General features: G+C 43.8%; 1 protein-coding gene across 1 annotated transcript in view; it reads right to left on the minus strand.

Annotated features, from left to right (window-relative positions):
* Nucleotides 1-15,418, minus strand: part of MKLN1 (muskelin 1) — a 95,017-nt gene that overhangs the window by 33,514 nt on the left and 46,085 nt on the right. The window contains exon 9 of the mRNA XM_027904908.1: nt 10,456-10,568. Coding sequence (XP_027760709.1) covers nt 10,456-10,568 — 113 coding nt within the window. The remainder of the gene's footprint in view (nt 1-10,455; nt 10,569-15,418) is intronic.

A 15,418-nucleotide genomic window follows, 5' to 3' on the forward strand; every position in this document is an offset into this window, starting at 1 on the left:
GAACTGCAGCCATACACAACATAAAACACTTTCATCCCATACAAGTTACTCACAGAAGGCATTTTTAAGTTTCTCATAACCTGAGGGTGCTAGAAACGTACCAGAATCGTTTTATCTACTGGGGTTTTTATGGTAGCGTAAAGGATTTGCATGGCCCACACCATGAAGCAGAAGGAACAGAGGCTGATAAAAAATCACCCACCACCTGCCAGGAGCACCCAGTCAGGAGAGGGAGGAGGGTCCTTCCTTTGGGTTCAGTCACACAAAAGGAGCATCACAACCACGCTCATGTGCAGGGCAGCCCAGCACTGGCACACGGCAGGGCTGAGACCCATCTCTAAGGGTTCACTCAGCAGGCAAGACTCTCCCACAAATAGCACATCCCAGCTTCCTGCTCTGCAGGATGGCAGGAATGACTGTCACCTGGGGCATTTGATGTCCAAGACCTGCACTAGAATTAAAATCTCCAGCACTGGAATCAAAAAACTTTGGATGTCACACGGGGTAGATGCCACAAAGGGTTCAGCTGGGACCTCAAATGTAAATGGAAGCCTCAAAAAACATATTCTGGATGCTGATTGTACACTCTGCTCATGCAGTTATTCTGCAAATAATCCCTGGAGGTGTTCAATACCAGGCTGGATGGGGCTTGGAGCAACCTGGTTAGTGGGAGGTGTCCCTGCCCGTGGCAGAAGGGTGGAATGAGATGAACTTTAAGGCCTTTTCCAACCCAAACCATTCTAGGATTCTATGAGCTTGCCTGCTCTCAAGGAACATTATTTACAGCTGGTACAGCAGCCTTAAAAGTAAGCTGGAATATCTGTTACCTTTATCAATAGTGGCAACATCACAGAATCCTAGAATGTTTCAGGTTGGAAGGGGCCTTAAAGATCATCTCATTCCAACCCTCTGCCACGGGAAGGGAGCACCTTCCACTAGCCCAGGTTGCTCCAAGCCATGACCAACCTGGCCTTGAACATTTCCAGGATGGGGCAGCCACAGCTTCTCTGGGCAACCTGTTACAGATAAATTAAATATGTTATGCCAAGAAATATTTAGGGAGGTCTATTAAATATATCAGAAACTGGCTACAGATCACGACGCTTAAAAACTCCCCAGGAGTAGCACTGGAGAGCCGTGGATTTACAAAATTCCTCACACAAGAGAGTTAAGTGTCTTAATGAAAACATTAGATTTGGATATAAAAAAGTTATAATTAACCATTAATAAGTCTATCCACAAGCTAAGACGGGGAAGGCACCCTCGGTCAGGCAGTTGACACAGTATTTGAGCTATGGCTAATCTGCTTACAGGTGCCCTCCCACAGCGATGCCACGGGATAGATTTACCAGCAAAGTCCTTTCTGGGCATCTGACTCAGACATGATGGAGCAGATTAAAGTCAGAGGCAGTTTTTAGCACACAGTTTTGTGTGCACGTCTCTGTAAGGCAGGAAAACAAAAAAAAAAATATAATGAGATGAAGCTTTTTTTCCCCCCCTCTTCCCTAAAAGAACACACTCATTTGGGATAGTCCTAATTTCTCACTGTTGATATTCGGCGGCCTTGAGCTGAGCCTTCCACTGAGAGACCTTCCCTGCTTAAATTAGAATTAAAAAAATAAATGGCCTGATGTTCTATTTTTGAAAGACGGTTCAATGAGCTTATAAGTCAAATGATCAGGCTCAGAGATCATACGACACGATCCTTATGACAGCGGTGGATTTGATGACCCACGAGAGCCCTTCCCTTCCAGCCCTACGTCAGAATTTACTCCAAGTGTTTGCTCCATCCCTCAGGGATCAGCACAGGTTTATCACGGCACAGGCTCAGCGCAGCACATGAACACTGCTATGAAAACAGAGATGCTTCATGTTCTATTCCCATGAAATTGTTATTTTTTAGCCAGCCTGCCTGCAGGAATAACTCGTTTCGGAGTGTTTTCATAAAGGAATGAATTAGCACGTGACTTTCTGGCTTCCGATGTGCCCTGATCGAGGCACCTCTAAAGGCAAAGTGTGTCCTCAGAACTGAACTTTCCACAGCACCAACATTCTCTCCTTTGGCAGCTGAGCTGCACAAGTTCCCCTACGCTGCAGAAACAACCTTGGCAGGTGATGCCAGTGCAGGAAGCCACATTCCTGGGCCTTCTGAGCCCTCTGCTCTCACACCAAGGTATCATCAAAGCCTTCCCAGCAATGCATAACACCATGGATCTCATGTTGCAGTAAACCAAGACATCTTACAAGCAATAGTGGAATAGTGGGAAGGGGAAAAAACTCCCAGAGCTTCAAGTGTGCAAATAGCGGGAAATAATTCATGGTCCTTCAGTACCACAAAAGGGAGGTCATAAAAAAGATGGAAGAAGACTTTTTACACAGGGAGATAGTGATAGGACAAAGGGGAATGGTTTTAACCTAAAAGGGGAGACAATTACATTAATGTTAGGAGGAAATTGTTCCCTGTGAGGGTGGGGAGGCCCAGGTTGCCCAGAGAAGCTGTGGCTGCCCCATCCCTGGAAGTGTCCAAGGCCAGGTTGGATGGGGCTTGGAGCAACCTGGGCTACTGGAAGGTTTGCCTGTCCTATGACAGGGGGTGGAAACTGGATGATCTTTCAGGTCCCTCCCAGCCAAACCATTCTGTGATTCTTTAATTAATTTGAAGAAGGCTACAGGAATGTGTATGAAGGTCTTGTCTAGGCTTTAGTTTACAGTCAAAAGTTAAATTATCCAGCCTAAGCGATTCAGCTTACAAATGCAAACAAGAAAAGTATTGAAACAATGCTCCAGTACCTTGCAGCAGCAGGACATAAATTCTGTGCTATGTCTAACAAAAGGGACAATTCACCTGCAAAGCAAGCACTGCTCACATTGATGAAATGTGAAATAAAAAGAAGGTCTTAAATTTTATCAAGTAAATCATCAGTTTGCTCCACATCAAGTGCTCAGCTTTGCTTTCTGCAACGCTGAAGAAATGTAACAGATGACCCACCAGAGAACCAGAGCTTTCACCAGCTCTGAGATGGGCCCTCAGGACAACGTCCCTCGTGTGCCCAATTTAACTAACCCCATTAACAATTGCAGGATGTTGAATGAGGTCATTCCTGCATGCACCACAAGTTCACGCTGTCCTCTCGTTACCAGTAACAATGGCCAGCAAAGGTCCAGCCAAGAGATTTTTCCACAGATGCTGAGCCTCAGTCCCACTTGCAGCCCAGCAGGCTGAAAAAAATTAACTAGTCCTTTATAAACTGTTCAGCCACAAAGATCAGGGTGCAGCAAAGCTACAATTTCAGAAGTTGTTTGGGTTTCTTTTTTTAATTAACTGTCCTTGAAAAGCTGGTGACAGACAAACATTAAAGTCTAAGTCTAAATCCTTTGAGTGCCACAGGCTCTCAGATGTTTGTGAGAAAGTGCAGACAGAGCAGTTTGCTCTCAAAGGTGTTAGAAAGTCATAAAAGTGGCTGTTAAATTTCCTAGAGTCCAAGAGTTCCTCAATATCATATCAATACAAACCAATAACAACTCCATCACATGCAAGCCTTGGAAAATTCCTGGATTAAGTCCTATTAAACACACTAAGCTCTTTCAGGTAGGTCTGAGGACTCAACACATCAATGCATCATCCAATCTGCCAGCCTCGAGACAGTCCAGAGAGCTCAAATCCCTAATTAACTCCAAAACCCAGTGGCTGAAATGCTTCAGTAGCAAGGTCCACAAAAACTTACTATATTTTCAAGCGTGTAATTATGCAGACAATTTAGCTACGGATTTGTCTGTGCTACTACTTGAGACAGCTTCCCTTGTGTTACCATCTTGGGATAACTGATATTTCTTCAGGGATTTCAGTATTTGTACAGCTTGAGGAGTGCTAATGTAACAAAAGTCTCTCTCAGTGTAGCTGAAATAAGAGACTATTCCCAAGGCGAAGTCTACTGGTATGTGAAGCCACTTTCACTTTGCTGGCAAGACAATAAGTTTTCCTCCCACCTTCTATCTCCCCATACTCTCCCGTTCCTTTAAAATCCTTTTTCTTCATCCCTTCAGTGTGAAATGCTGGGGTCCAGGGATTCCAGCTGGCTCACCTTACAGGTGTGTATTTCTGTGCCTTTAAAAGCCAAAAGGATATAGATCCTTGTACCAGTATTGTCCTCTTCACTAAATTTTCACCTGAAAACTCTGTAATACTTCGAACATTTGAATAATGTCATCTTCCCCGAGTTGGATCCACAGCCACCCGAGCATGACTGTACACTGCCTCATCTACAATTTACAGGGAACTGCAATATGCATTAGGATGATGCAATAATGTCCTAATAAAGTCACGTAAGTAAAATAAAGTTCCATTCCAGACCAGGGATCAGAGCATTAAACTCATCATAAGCTGCAGCTGAAGTGGTGATTTTTATCGGGACATAAAAGCCACAAATCAGCTCCGCCTGACGCTTCACTTCAAGGACTAAAAGTAGTTTTACTTTGCAGCTGAAGGCTTTATGATGACTTGGAAATTCAGATGTAATCTGGAGACTGGCACACACGAGTTCTGGGACTGCCAGAGTTGTGCAGCCTCCAGAAAACCAGGCATAATCCATTTATTTAATACTCACTCCTCCCTGAGAGCGACTTCAACATCAGCATGTGGAAGAAAAGGACCCTCCACTCATTCAAACACCTGGTGTGAGGAATAACTGAAATTTGGCTGGTTTTCTGGGCTTTTTTTCATGCTGAAAACAAGAACTACAGGCACCTAAGTGAGGGAACTGAATAACTTAAGACCCGGAGCTGTTTTCAAATACGGATGATCTTTCCTCTGAAAAAAAATGTCAAAGTTAAAAAAATAGACAAATAAACCAGGGTTAAGAGGACAGAACTCCTTAGGCACACAAGGTAGCATAAGCACATAACTTATCTTTAAAAGCTGAAAACCTTTCCAAAAAGTTTATTCTAAAACAAATAAATAAAAAGCTGAGGTGCTGCTCCCTCAACAGGGTGTTTTTGCTTTAGGCTGCCTAAGTGGAAATCACTGGAGACGTCAGTCAGGCATATCTGAAAGTCTCTCTCAAACATTCTGCCTGGAAGAATACCGGCTTGGAACATTTTAAAACCATTATGCTACTAAGCAGGGAGGAAAATAAGCCATTAGCCTGCGATATTTAGGATCAGCCTGGGATACTTTTCACTTGGTTCACTTCAGCATCTGCCGTCTTTGTCCCTACTTTTGTAGGCATTTGCACTATTTAGGAAGTTGGCTCTGAGGTATGTCTGCAGTATCCAAGTTTCTTTCAGGGACAGCTGCTTTCTCCCTATGTGCTTTTGTGGCACCAGGCATCTCGTTCAGCTGAGCATCTGTACAACTGGAACTGCTCAGCAGTAGGACATGGCACACGCAGTGTATTAGATCCCGAGTCCGTAAACATCACAATATTTGAAACAAAAAAAACCCTCAAGTTACTTCAAGTGTCTTCCAAACTGTATCACCATCTGCGGGAAGAAGTCAATATTTGCGACTAGTTCAATTCCTACGCTCTAAACAGCACGGGGTAAAAGCCTGACAGAGATAAGCTCGTGTGTTGCTGCATTGCACCCAACGGATCCGTCACAAACTCTTACAAAAATGTTTCTGTGGTAACATGACACTGAAAGCTTTGGGTAAACTCATCCATGTCAACAAATGTAAAGAAATGCATGCAGAGACTGGAGAAAATTTGACTGGAAATACAATAGCAGCTGAATTTCCCCCGGCTCTCACCATTAGATCTTTTCTACACTTGTCAGTTTTTACTTGCAGCATCCTGGAAGAGCACTTGGTGTTCACTGCAAACTGTCACCTCACAATACACCCATTTTCTAGATCATTTTGAACCTACTGAACAGGAGGCACTTGTTGACCTACACTTTTCTTCACTGTGAGGAAAGATTTATCCTCTCAAGCAGTTAAACAATGACAAGACCTTCACTTCTGTCTTTGGCACAAAAACACTTAAAAGTTTTTGAGAGAAACACAGTGTCACCTGAGTTTAACCCATTGACACAATTTTCATGTCCTTCACAGAGCTGATTTGTGAGCAGGATTTTCCCTCTGAAGAAGCCAGAATGAGGATGAGTCAATGCAGTGTATTTACAAATAAGCACCACAGAAGGTACCAGCTGATGCAGTGACACTGTTTGAAGGGAGATTCCCCATCTCTTGTCTCGAGGAAATCCTAAAACAAGGTACAAGAATGGCAGTGCCTTTGCTTGACAAGCATGTCAGCATCATGTTTGTTTTAGTCTCATTTATCCCATCTTCAGAGGCATCAACATCCCTCAGCATTTTGATCCTGTTTCAAAATCCACATGACTATCAATTTACACCAAAGGAAGTTTTTCCTACGCTTAAAACTCTCCTCCTGTGCTGAATTTCACTAAATTACCCTTCAAAAGAGAAAGTTGCTGCTTGGAAATCAGAAATATTAACATCAAAACACACACATTAAGTTCCTCTATTAACTGACACTGGTCTAGAATCAACATGCCCAAGGAATGACAAGGTTTGTTTTTTCAAAACTATTTATTCCCTACTCCTGAAAAGGTCTGCTGATATACAACCTCTAATGAACCTCAGAGACAACAGCATCTGTCACAACATTCCCCCTGGCTCGGGGTAAAAACTTTAGAGACTCAAACTAAACATGTTTTAGCTGTGCCTCGTGTCAACCGATTCAGAACTGTCACAGACCCCATAGAGGAGACAGAAGTTGAGAGGCCCTGAGATGTTCCATGGAGCATCTCTCTCCCTGGAAGGATGCAGGCCTGAGGAAGGTCTGGAGCACGAGTCTGATGAGGAGTAGCTGAGGGAGCTGGGTGGGGCTCAGCCTGGAGAAAAGGAGGTTCAGGGGGGACCTTCTTGCTCTCTGCAACTCCCTGACAGGACGGAGGAGGCAGGTGGGGGTCGGGATCTGCTCCCAGGGAACAAGGGACAGGGCAAGAGCAAACAGCCTCAAGTTGTGCCAGAAGAGATTGAGACTGGATATAAGGGAAAAATTCTTTAGTGAAAGCCTTGTCAAGCACTGGCACAGCTGCCCAGGGCAGAGGTGGAGTCCCCATTCCTGGAGGGATTTAAAAGCCACGTGGATGTGGCACTTGGGGACATGGGTTACTGGTGGCCTTGGCAGTGCTGGGTTGACGGTTGGAGATGATGGTCTTAGAAGGCTTTTCCAACCTAAAGCTATTCAATGATTCTGTGAAAAAGAGCTATGGAAAACTGGCTTTGATGGTCTAACTGTTAGAAAAGGCAAATGCAACATCAGGTGACAGAGACCTCACTGGCAAATTTGAAAAAAAGCAGCAAAAGAGTTTACTGAAGTCATACAACCCTTTCACACTGCATTGCAACAGAAGTTTTTTTATCCCAAAAGCATTACTGTGCATTATCCCCACAATAACACTGGATAAGATGCAATTTTTACCATATTCTGCTCTTGCCCAAGCTTAATTATTGAATGCCTAATTTAACCACTGTCACTGATTAATTAGAACAACAGAGCCAGAAGCAGAACCAGCACAACACAACAAAATAGCAATATTAAGCTCTACTGGAATCTACTCTGAATATTTTTTAAAGTTCCATGTCAACAGACATTTCCTTTTTGCAAATTGTTTGTGAACAGTTGATGTCCCTATTAGAGAAACATCTGGAGGTTTTGTTTTTGAATTTTCTTCTCAACATTTGAGACTGACCTTTTCATTTCTAAATCAGGCTTTATCCAGATCTTTTTGGAAAAAAAAAAAGAAAAAAAAACCAAACAACAAGCAAAACCCAAAAAAACAACAATGCAACCCACTGCTGGCTTCCAAGGACAGCAGCGCTATATCTCAGTAAGTCACCAAACCCCTGGACTGTGGCTCAGCAGTTCTCCTTCTGAACAATGTGCAGATCATATCACAGAATAATGGAATGGTTTGGGTTGGAAGGGATTTTACAGGTCATCTAAGTTGCAACCCCCTGCCATGGGCAGGGACACCTTCCACTAGACCAGGTGGCTCCAAGCCCTGTCCAACTTGGCCTTGAGCACTTCCATGGATGGGGCAGCCACAGCTTCTCTGGGAAACCTGTGACAGTGTCTCACCACCCTCACAGGGAAGAATTTCTTCCCAGTATCTCATCCAAACCTACTCTCTTTCAGTTTAAAGCCATCCCCCCTTGTCCTGTCACTATGTGCCCTTGTCCCCAGTCCCTCTCCAGCTCTCTTGGAGCCCTTTAGGCCCTGGAAGGGGTTCTAAGGTTTCCCTGGAGCCTCCTCCAGTTGAACAGCCCCAGCTCTCTCAGCCTGCCTCCAGAGCAGAGGGGCTCCAGCCCTTGGAGCATCTCTGTGGCCTCCTCTGGACTCCCCTCCAGCAGCTCCACGACCTCCTGCTGTTGTTCCCCCAGAGCTGGAGGCAGCTCTGCAGGTGGGGTCTCACCAGGGCAGGGCAGAGCAGAGGGGCAGAATCCCCTCCCTTGACGTGATTGAGCTTTCTGGGCTGTCAGTGCACACGGCTGAGACGTGTTGAGCTTCTCCTCCATCAACAACTCCCCCTCCCAGTCCTTCTTCTCAGGGTTGCTCTTGACCCCTTCTCTGCTCAGCCTCTGTTTGTTGCTGGGATTGCCCCAGTCCCCATGCAGGACCTTGCACTTGGCCCTGTTGAACTCCACGGACCCACCTCCCAAGCTCGTCACAAAGAGTCCTTACAGAATTCCCTCTCTAAAGCCACCCACATTTCTTCACACTTTTCACTTTTAAGTGCATCCTCAATACATTCAACTTTGCTCCACTCTTTAAAAATTCCTCTGTCTTCCTTCCTCTCACTCCTAGACCCTTCCCATTCCCAGCTGGATTTCCTGATCTTCCATTACACCCCGTAACTCTTTTCCCCTCCAAAATCCCTTTAAAGCCTCTTCATTGTATCAGCTCACATCTCTTCTACTCTGTCTCCTCCAAAACCCTCCTTCTGTGTATCCCTCCTTCCTCCCAACCCAGTGTTAGCCCTGCTAGAGCCAGGCATGAGGAACCTGAGGTGAAACCATCCCAGCCAGGCCCTTCTAAGCTTTACACAAACTCAACCTGACGCAGCAGGATCCCAGTAGGAAAGGAAATGACTCCCTTAAACACCAGACTGACCCACGCTGGTTTGTGCAGGAAGAAAATACAGTAAAACCCCTTTTCAGGAAGGCCCTATTTCAGTGCATCCTGAGCACAACAAATGTTATGTACTACACAGTACATAAAGATAACAATTTTACCTTTACACGTCTCTGTTATGATAGAAACCAGAGTATCACGTTCAGCTTTGTTATTGCCCATTTGTAAAGGATGTTACAAAACAGATCTGAAGGCAACAGGAAGTGCCTTACTGTGAGATTTTTTTTTTTTCAGCACAGGCTCTTTGACCTACTTGATTGCAACCTCTAAAAACCTTTGCTGGGGAAAAAATGACAGTATTAAAGAGTTATTTAATCTTGTACGTAAGCTCACAAAATTAGCCGTGATAAGAAAATGGGAAACCACAAATAAGAAATGAGACATTTTTGTACTTTTTTTTCCACAAATATTTGAAGAAATTAACTCATGAGTTTGTCAAAAACTGGTGGAATCTCCAACTTTTCACGCCTTCACGAAGAGGCTGCAAGAATTTCCCCAAGTTATGCTCTGACAAAACAAGTAACGGACTCAAAACGCAATAACCACACAAAACTTGGGACATTTCACAGTGCACAGTGAAATGAATTGTAGAAGCCAAAGCTCTTGGACTTTTTTTTTTTTTTTGTTGCCTCCTATAACCCAAGCTACATTCATTTCAGTTTTCCTACGTCAAACACTTGAGCAAAACGGGCCAAAGAAAATGGCCCAAATGAATTCCACGAAAGCTCTTGGGGTTGTGTAGCCTTTGGCAGTTACTCCCGTTCTCTAGAATTCCATCTGTCAGTTGTCCCTTTCTACTCATTTCTGACAGAAGCTAAAAAAATAAACAATTTGTTTCTGGAGCTCAACACCAGCCTTGGGTCTGGGGAGGTTTGTTACCAAGTTCTTCTTGGAATCCCTCTGGTGGGAGGTGTCCCTGCCACAAGGAGGGTTGGAACTGGATGATCTTTTTTAAGGTCCTTTCCAACCCAAACCATCCTGTGATTCTGTGATAAGTCTGGTTGTTCAGCCATAGAAAATTACTCAAACTCAGTGTTCCACTTGCTGAGCTGATTTTTGGCCGATCGTTCTGCTTTTGAGAAACAAACCTTTCCCCTCCAGGAATCTTAAAACACTTAAAAGCCACAGCCAGCTCACATTTTTCCCCATGTAAGCATTTCAAAAGTCTTCAGAACTTGAAGGTCTGAACTCTGTGGCTCTCGCTGCAGCTGCACTTCAGCACAAGCACTTCAGAAGGGGCACTTTCCTGGGCAACAATTCATGTATTTTCAAGAATATGGATGTTTGCAGAACTTACCTCTTTCTCAGTATCCCTGGATATGCAGGTCCACTGGTTTTCCTTCACACTGTACGCCCAGAAGTCAGCCAGATCCTGAGTTCCATCCCAGCCACCAAACAAATAAACAGTTTCTGTTAAAAAAGGGAAGAACGTGTTAATTTTATTTGAAGAAAACATCTTTAAACAGGCCAATACCTACAAAACACCTGAGACAAACAGGCAAACCATCAGAAGAGTAATTTGAACCGATTTTTACTTAAAACACTGCTCCTATTTGAACAGAACCAGTCACCAAGACAAAGAAATGTGGTTTGGTTTAGTAATGGAAGTTTTTAAGATTGATAGTCAGCCAGTTCTCAGAGTCATTTTCTATTTCTACATTTACATAAGAGGCAATCAAACCCACAGCCTTCTGATTAAAATTCCAGACAGACAAATGAACAATATTTAACATTTTGGATCCTGTGCACTCAGTCTATCAATGACATCTCAGCTTGTACCCTGTCTGGTGCAAGATTTATACATCAGCAAGACTTGTGAGGCAGGAGCAGCAAAGTTTTTCTGTTTAGTCCGTTCCTGAGAAAGAAAAATTTACTTCAGTTATGAAATCCTCTCTAAAGGAAAAGCCTTGCATAGAGGAACTTACCTGCTGGCACAAAAGTAAGTAAGTAGAAGAGTTAAAAGATTTAAGTCAGTGTTTCAGGCCTGTCACCTCAAACCCACCACTACTCCATGCACAGCAAGTCCAAAGGATTCTCAGACTCACTGATAAAACCAGATGAAGCCTCTGAACACGGGGAAGCTTTCAAGAAAAGTCTCTGTTCTGCCATGGAGAGATAACTAAACTGCTCCTATTATAGAAACATCACTATCTAGTCTCAAGTGCTAAAAATACTTCATTTTTAGACTGTATTAAAACACAACACAAAGCCAAGTCCACGAAGAACAAGCCCCTCAAGACCTGTAGAGCTTTGAAAAAGTCCTTTAAAACCCACAAACCAGTCCTATTATGGAGGTAATGGCCAATTTTTAATCCAACACCAATTAAACTGCAGAGTTAGAAGCAGGATTACAAAATGGGACCAGTCCCTGACCCTTACCTACCATCAGGATAGTGGTCATCACCATGGAAAGGTTACCCTGGTTCATTAACTTTAATTACCCTTCCTCCTGGACTCAGGGCCCCCAGTGTTCCCTGCAAAGAGCAGGTCCCTTTGTGCACACAAATTCTCACAGCTCACAAAACCCACATCACCACAACAGCTTCATTGATAGCCGAGAAAAATAAAAGATTTGGCAGCGGCTAAATATCCCCCTGGGGCCTTGCCAAAACGTCAGGCCTGCCTGGAAAGGCTTTGTTGGCTCACATGAAATTTAATAGCAAACCTGAATGAATCTGATGAAAACTCAAGCTTCTGAGAGTTACCTACACCGAGCTGGCAGAGTGAAATGGCCTGTGAGCACTGAGGGAGGAGCACAACCACCCAGCTGGTGCCACTGAGAGCATCCCCAGAGCGGCACTGTGGGGGCACCAAAACTATGCCAGGCTCCATTTCCATAGTGATGGAAAACACCAAAGAAAGGCTCCATCACTATCTAGACCCAATGACTACCATTTTTTTTTTAGTTTTATGCTTTATTGCAGAACTATATATATATTTTATAAGAAGTTTCTGTACTGAAAAGGAGTATTTTTTTAATGCATAAATGCAACTGCTGCTGGCTAGATCAAGAAAATAATTTTTCATAGTTCTCCTACATTTTGCAATGGTTCTTCCATGGTATAAGGAAAAAAAGTTAGTTATTTGGTGTTATTTGGAGATTGTTTTTAGTTGGTTGGTTTCGAAATTTTTTTGGATTTTAGATTTTTTTGGTTTTTTTTTAAAGTCAAACTTCAGCACGTTCCCCAACCAGAATCACCCTTCTGTTCTACCTGTTAACTCAGATTTTATGGGAGGATTATTTTTCCACCTTGTATGCAGAGATCCGACCGGGACAGATCCAGGATGCATTCCCGGCACTCCAGGCATTCCCACCTCACCAACATATCAGCAAATACTCAAGAGAAGAGGGCAGAGACCACAAACTTCAGGCACAGGAGTGGGGCAGCCGAGCAATCTCACACCAGCATAACTATTCCTACTCTGGGGAACTCAGGGAGGAAAGGATTTCTCCCTCTGTAGCCAAGCAATGTGTAGCACAGCAATATTGATGCTGCTTTATTAAAAGCAACTCTCTATTCTGCTTCAGGGACACAGGAATTTTCAAACCTACCTGCAAGGCAACAAGAAAAAAAAACATGAAAGCAATTATATTTACCCAAAGCTTTCACCAGCTATGTTTAGGAAGTCAAATTTCTCCTCCAGCATTTTCACCTTATTTCCTCTACATTTATTTCTGAATACAAATTGAACACTTTGAATTAAATATGCTCTGTGGGTATTTCTAAACTGCTTGCTCAGACAAAAATGTTTCTGTAATATCTGAATTCTTCTCCTCCCTTACTGTCTGAATGACTAAAGGGTGCCAGAGCACTCCTCAAATTAAGAGGACACACGTTCCCAAAATTCAACATATTTCTTGTCAACCTCTCATTAATTTCTGTTTTTCAGACAAGTATGTAAAGCATCCTTCTCCAGCCCCTGGGAAATACCAAATATCCCAGGGCAGTTTCAGTCCAGGTTAACTCGTGTTCTCCAAGAGTTTTCCAGCTCCTGTTAACTCCACCTTCTCCATGTGGTGAAATCCTGGGTGGAATTTTGGTACAGTGGGTCTTCCTCATCTGACCAGGGTGTTACACGGCAAATTGCTCTGGCCAGGCTGACAAAAAGCTGCTTGGTGTGCCTGAGCCTCCCTGTTTCACCTTCTAATACACAAGCACAATGAATCCATTCCAATCCTGGTGACATATTTAACTACGTGCTTTAGTCAAATGGTATTTCCATGTCTCTGCTAGAACAGCTCTCCACGAAATATGAAAGAATTATGGACCTACAACACCTCTACAAGTCATCTGATCCATCAGTCACCTCCCAAACCTCTCACAGCAGGACCAGGCTGCACAGGGAATTACTCAAGTTACACTCAGAGTATCTCCAAGGGTGGATATTTCAGTCTCAGATCTGCTGCAATGACTGATTATCTTCATTACATTTTTTTTTAATTATTCCTAATATCTGGAATATGGAGTTTCCCATCCTGCCCTTCATCCTATCCCTCTGCTCCCCCCCCGCCAAAAATGAGTGTGGCCACCTCCATGCTCCCACCAGCTACGTGAAGACAGCTCTGAGATCCTCCCACGAACCTTTTTCCTACCAGCTGCACAAAAGCAGCTCCCAAAGCATCTCCCCACACATCACAGGCTCCAGCCCTGACCACCTCGGTGGCTCTCCAGTGACTCTCAGTTTGACACAATCCTTACTGTCCCAGAGAGCCCAAACTGGGCACAGCCACTCTCCAGATGTGGCCTGGAGTACCAAAGAGAGGAACATCCCCCTCCTTAACCTGCTGGTCACGCTCCTGCTGACACAGCCCAGCAGGACATTGGTCTTCATCCCCACAAGGACACACCGCTGGCATCTCAAAAGCTCTCTATGAAAAGACATCGATGCCCTCAGCAGAACCACAGATTTAGTCATGTGCCACCGGCACTGTCCACTCTGTGAGGGGCACTTGGAGCACAAATATAAAACCAGACCCAAATTTCTGTGCAGTTTCATGCCTGTTGGTTTCTGAGCCGCAGTTCAGTGTAGATGTTGGTTGAATCCAAGTTTTTTTTTCAGGCTAGGCACAGAGTCTTCCTCTCAAATGTGAAAGCACCATGAAGTTGAGTAACCTCCAGGATTCAGCAGCTGTTTGTGTTTCAGAGCTTCGAAGCCATCTGTGTTTTGTTTCAGAGATCCCTTCATCTTGTACACAAGTCCTGTCTTTAAATATCTTATGGATAACAGTGTTTTCCTCAGGCAAAACAGCATCCTTCACGTCTGCTGCTCTCTCTTCATCTTTTTCATCTTTCCACGCTGCTTTTGAACCAGCCTTGTCGTTTCCACTGTGCTGCCCACACGAGCCATGGCCACGCTGGGCCCAGGGCTCTGGATCTCCCTGTGTTCCCAACCTACGGCTTTGTTCTCACTTACCCAATCAAAGGAGGAAAACACAATTCCTTCCAGCAAAAGGAAAAGCAAAATAACGTGCAAACAAAATTAGAGCAGTCGCACTCCGGTGAGGGAACAGAGGTAACGCATTGGTAAGACACCATTCCGCTAATATTTTCCCTCAGAAAACAGTGTCACTTGCCAAAAAAAAAAAAAAAAGAGAAATTGAGACCCAAAAAAATCATCCTGGTTGCTTTGCTATTGTTTCTACAACAGGCTCACTGGAAAACTTCACCAGGCTTTAGCCTAATAAAGCTGAAAATTAAAAATAGCAGGATATAACACAAGATTTTTTTAAACAGGATTATTTCTATATAGTCTATAATTCTGTTACCAAAATAAAATTGTGTGGCTTTAAGGACTGCACTGTGATTCACATAAAACTGTGCCTGTCCTATGAGGGCAGAGGAGATCAATTCCACCTTACCTATGGAATTACAACCCTCATCTCCAAAACACAGCACATGTATTGCTCTAAAATAATGATGTTATTCCTTAAAGCTTGAATTTGGTAATTCACTTATTCATTCCCACTATCTTAAAGAATAAGCACTGGAATTCTGCAATGTGTGCCATATCTGAGCTATAGGGAGGCTTAGGAGGGCAGACTCAAACTCATCCAGAACTGCATTAGGGCTCAAAGCCCCTGGGAACACAGTTCCACACACAAGCCCGTGGTTCACTGCTCAAATATTTCACCAGGGCCTACATAAACAGCCTTCCAGGACTGACATTCAGCACACCCCACTGTGTTCTTGTGTAGTTTTGGGGTTGTTTGGGGGGATACTTTTGTTTGAATTTATGTACCCGGGTTGTGATACCCAATT

The sequence above is a fragment of the Empidonax traillii genome, unplaced genomic scaffold (assembly GCF_003031625.1).
Source record: "Empidonax traillii isolate 1590-97213 ecotype Southwest subspecies unplaced genomic scaffold, ASM303162v1 scaffold1102:size184380, whole genome shotgun sequence".
Lineage (NCBI taxonomy): Eukaryota > Metazoa > Chordata > Aves > Passeriformes > Tyrannidae > Empidonax > Empidonax traillii.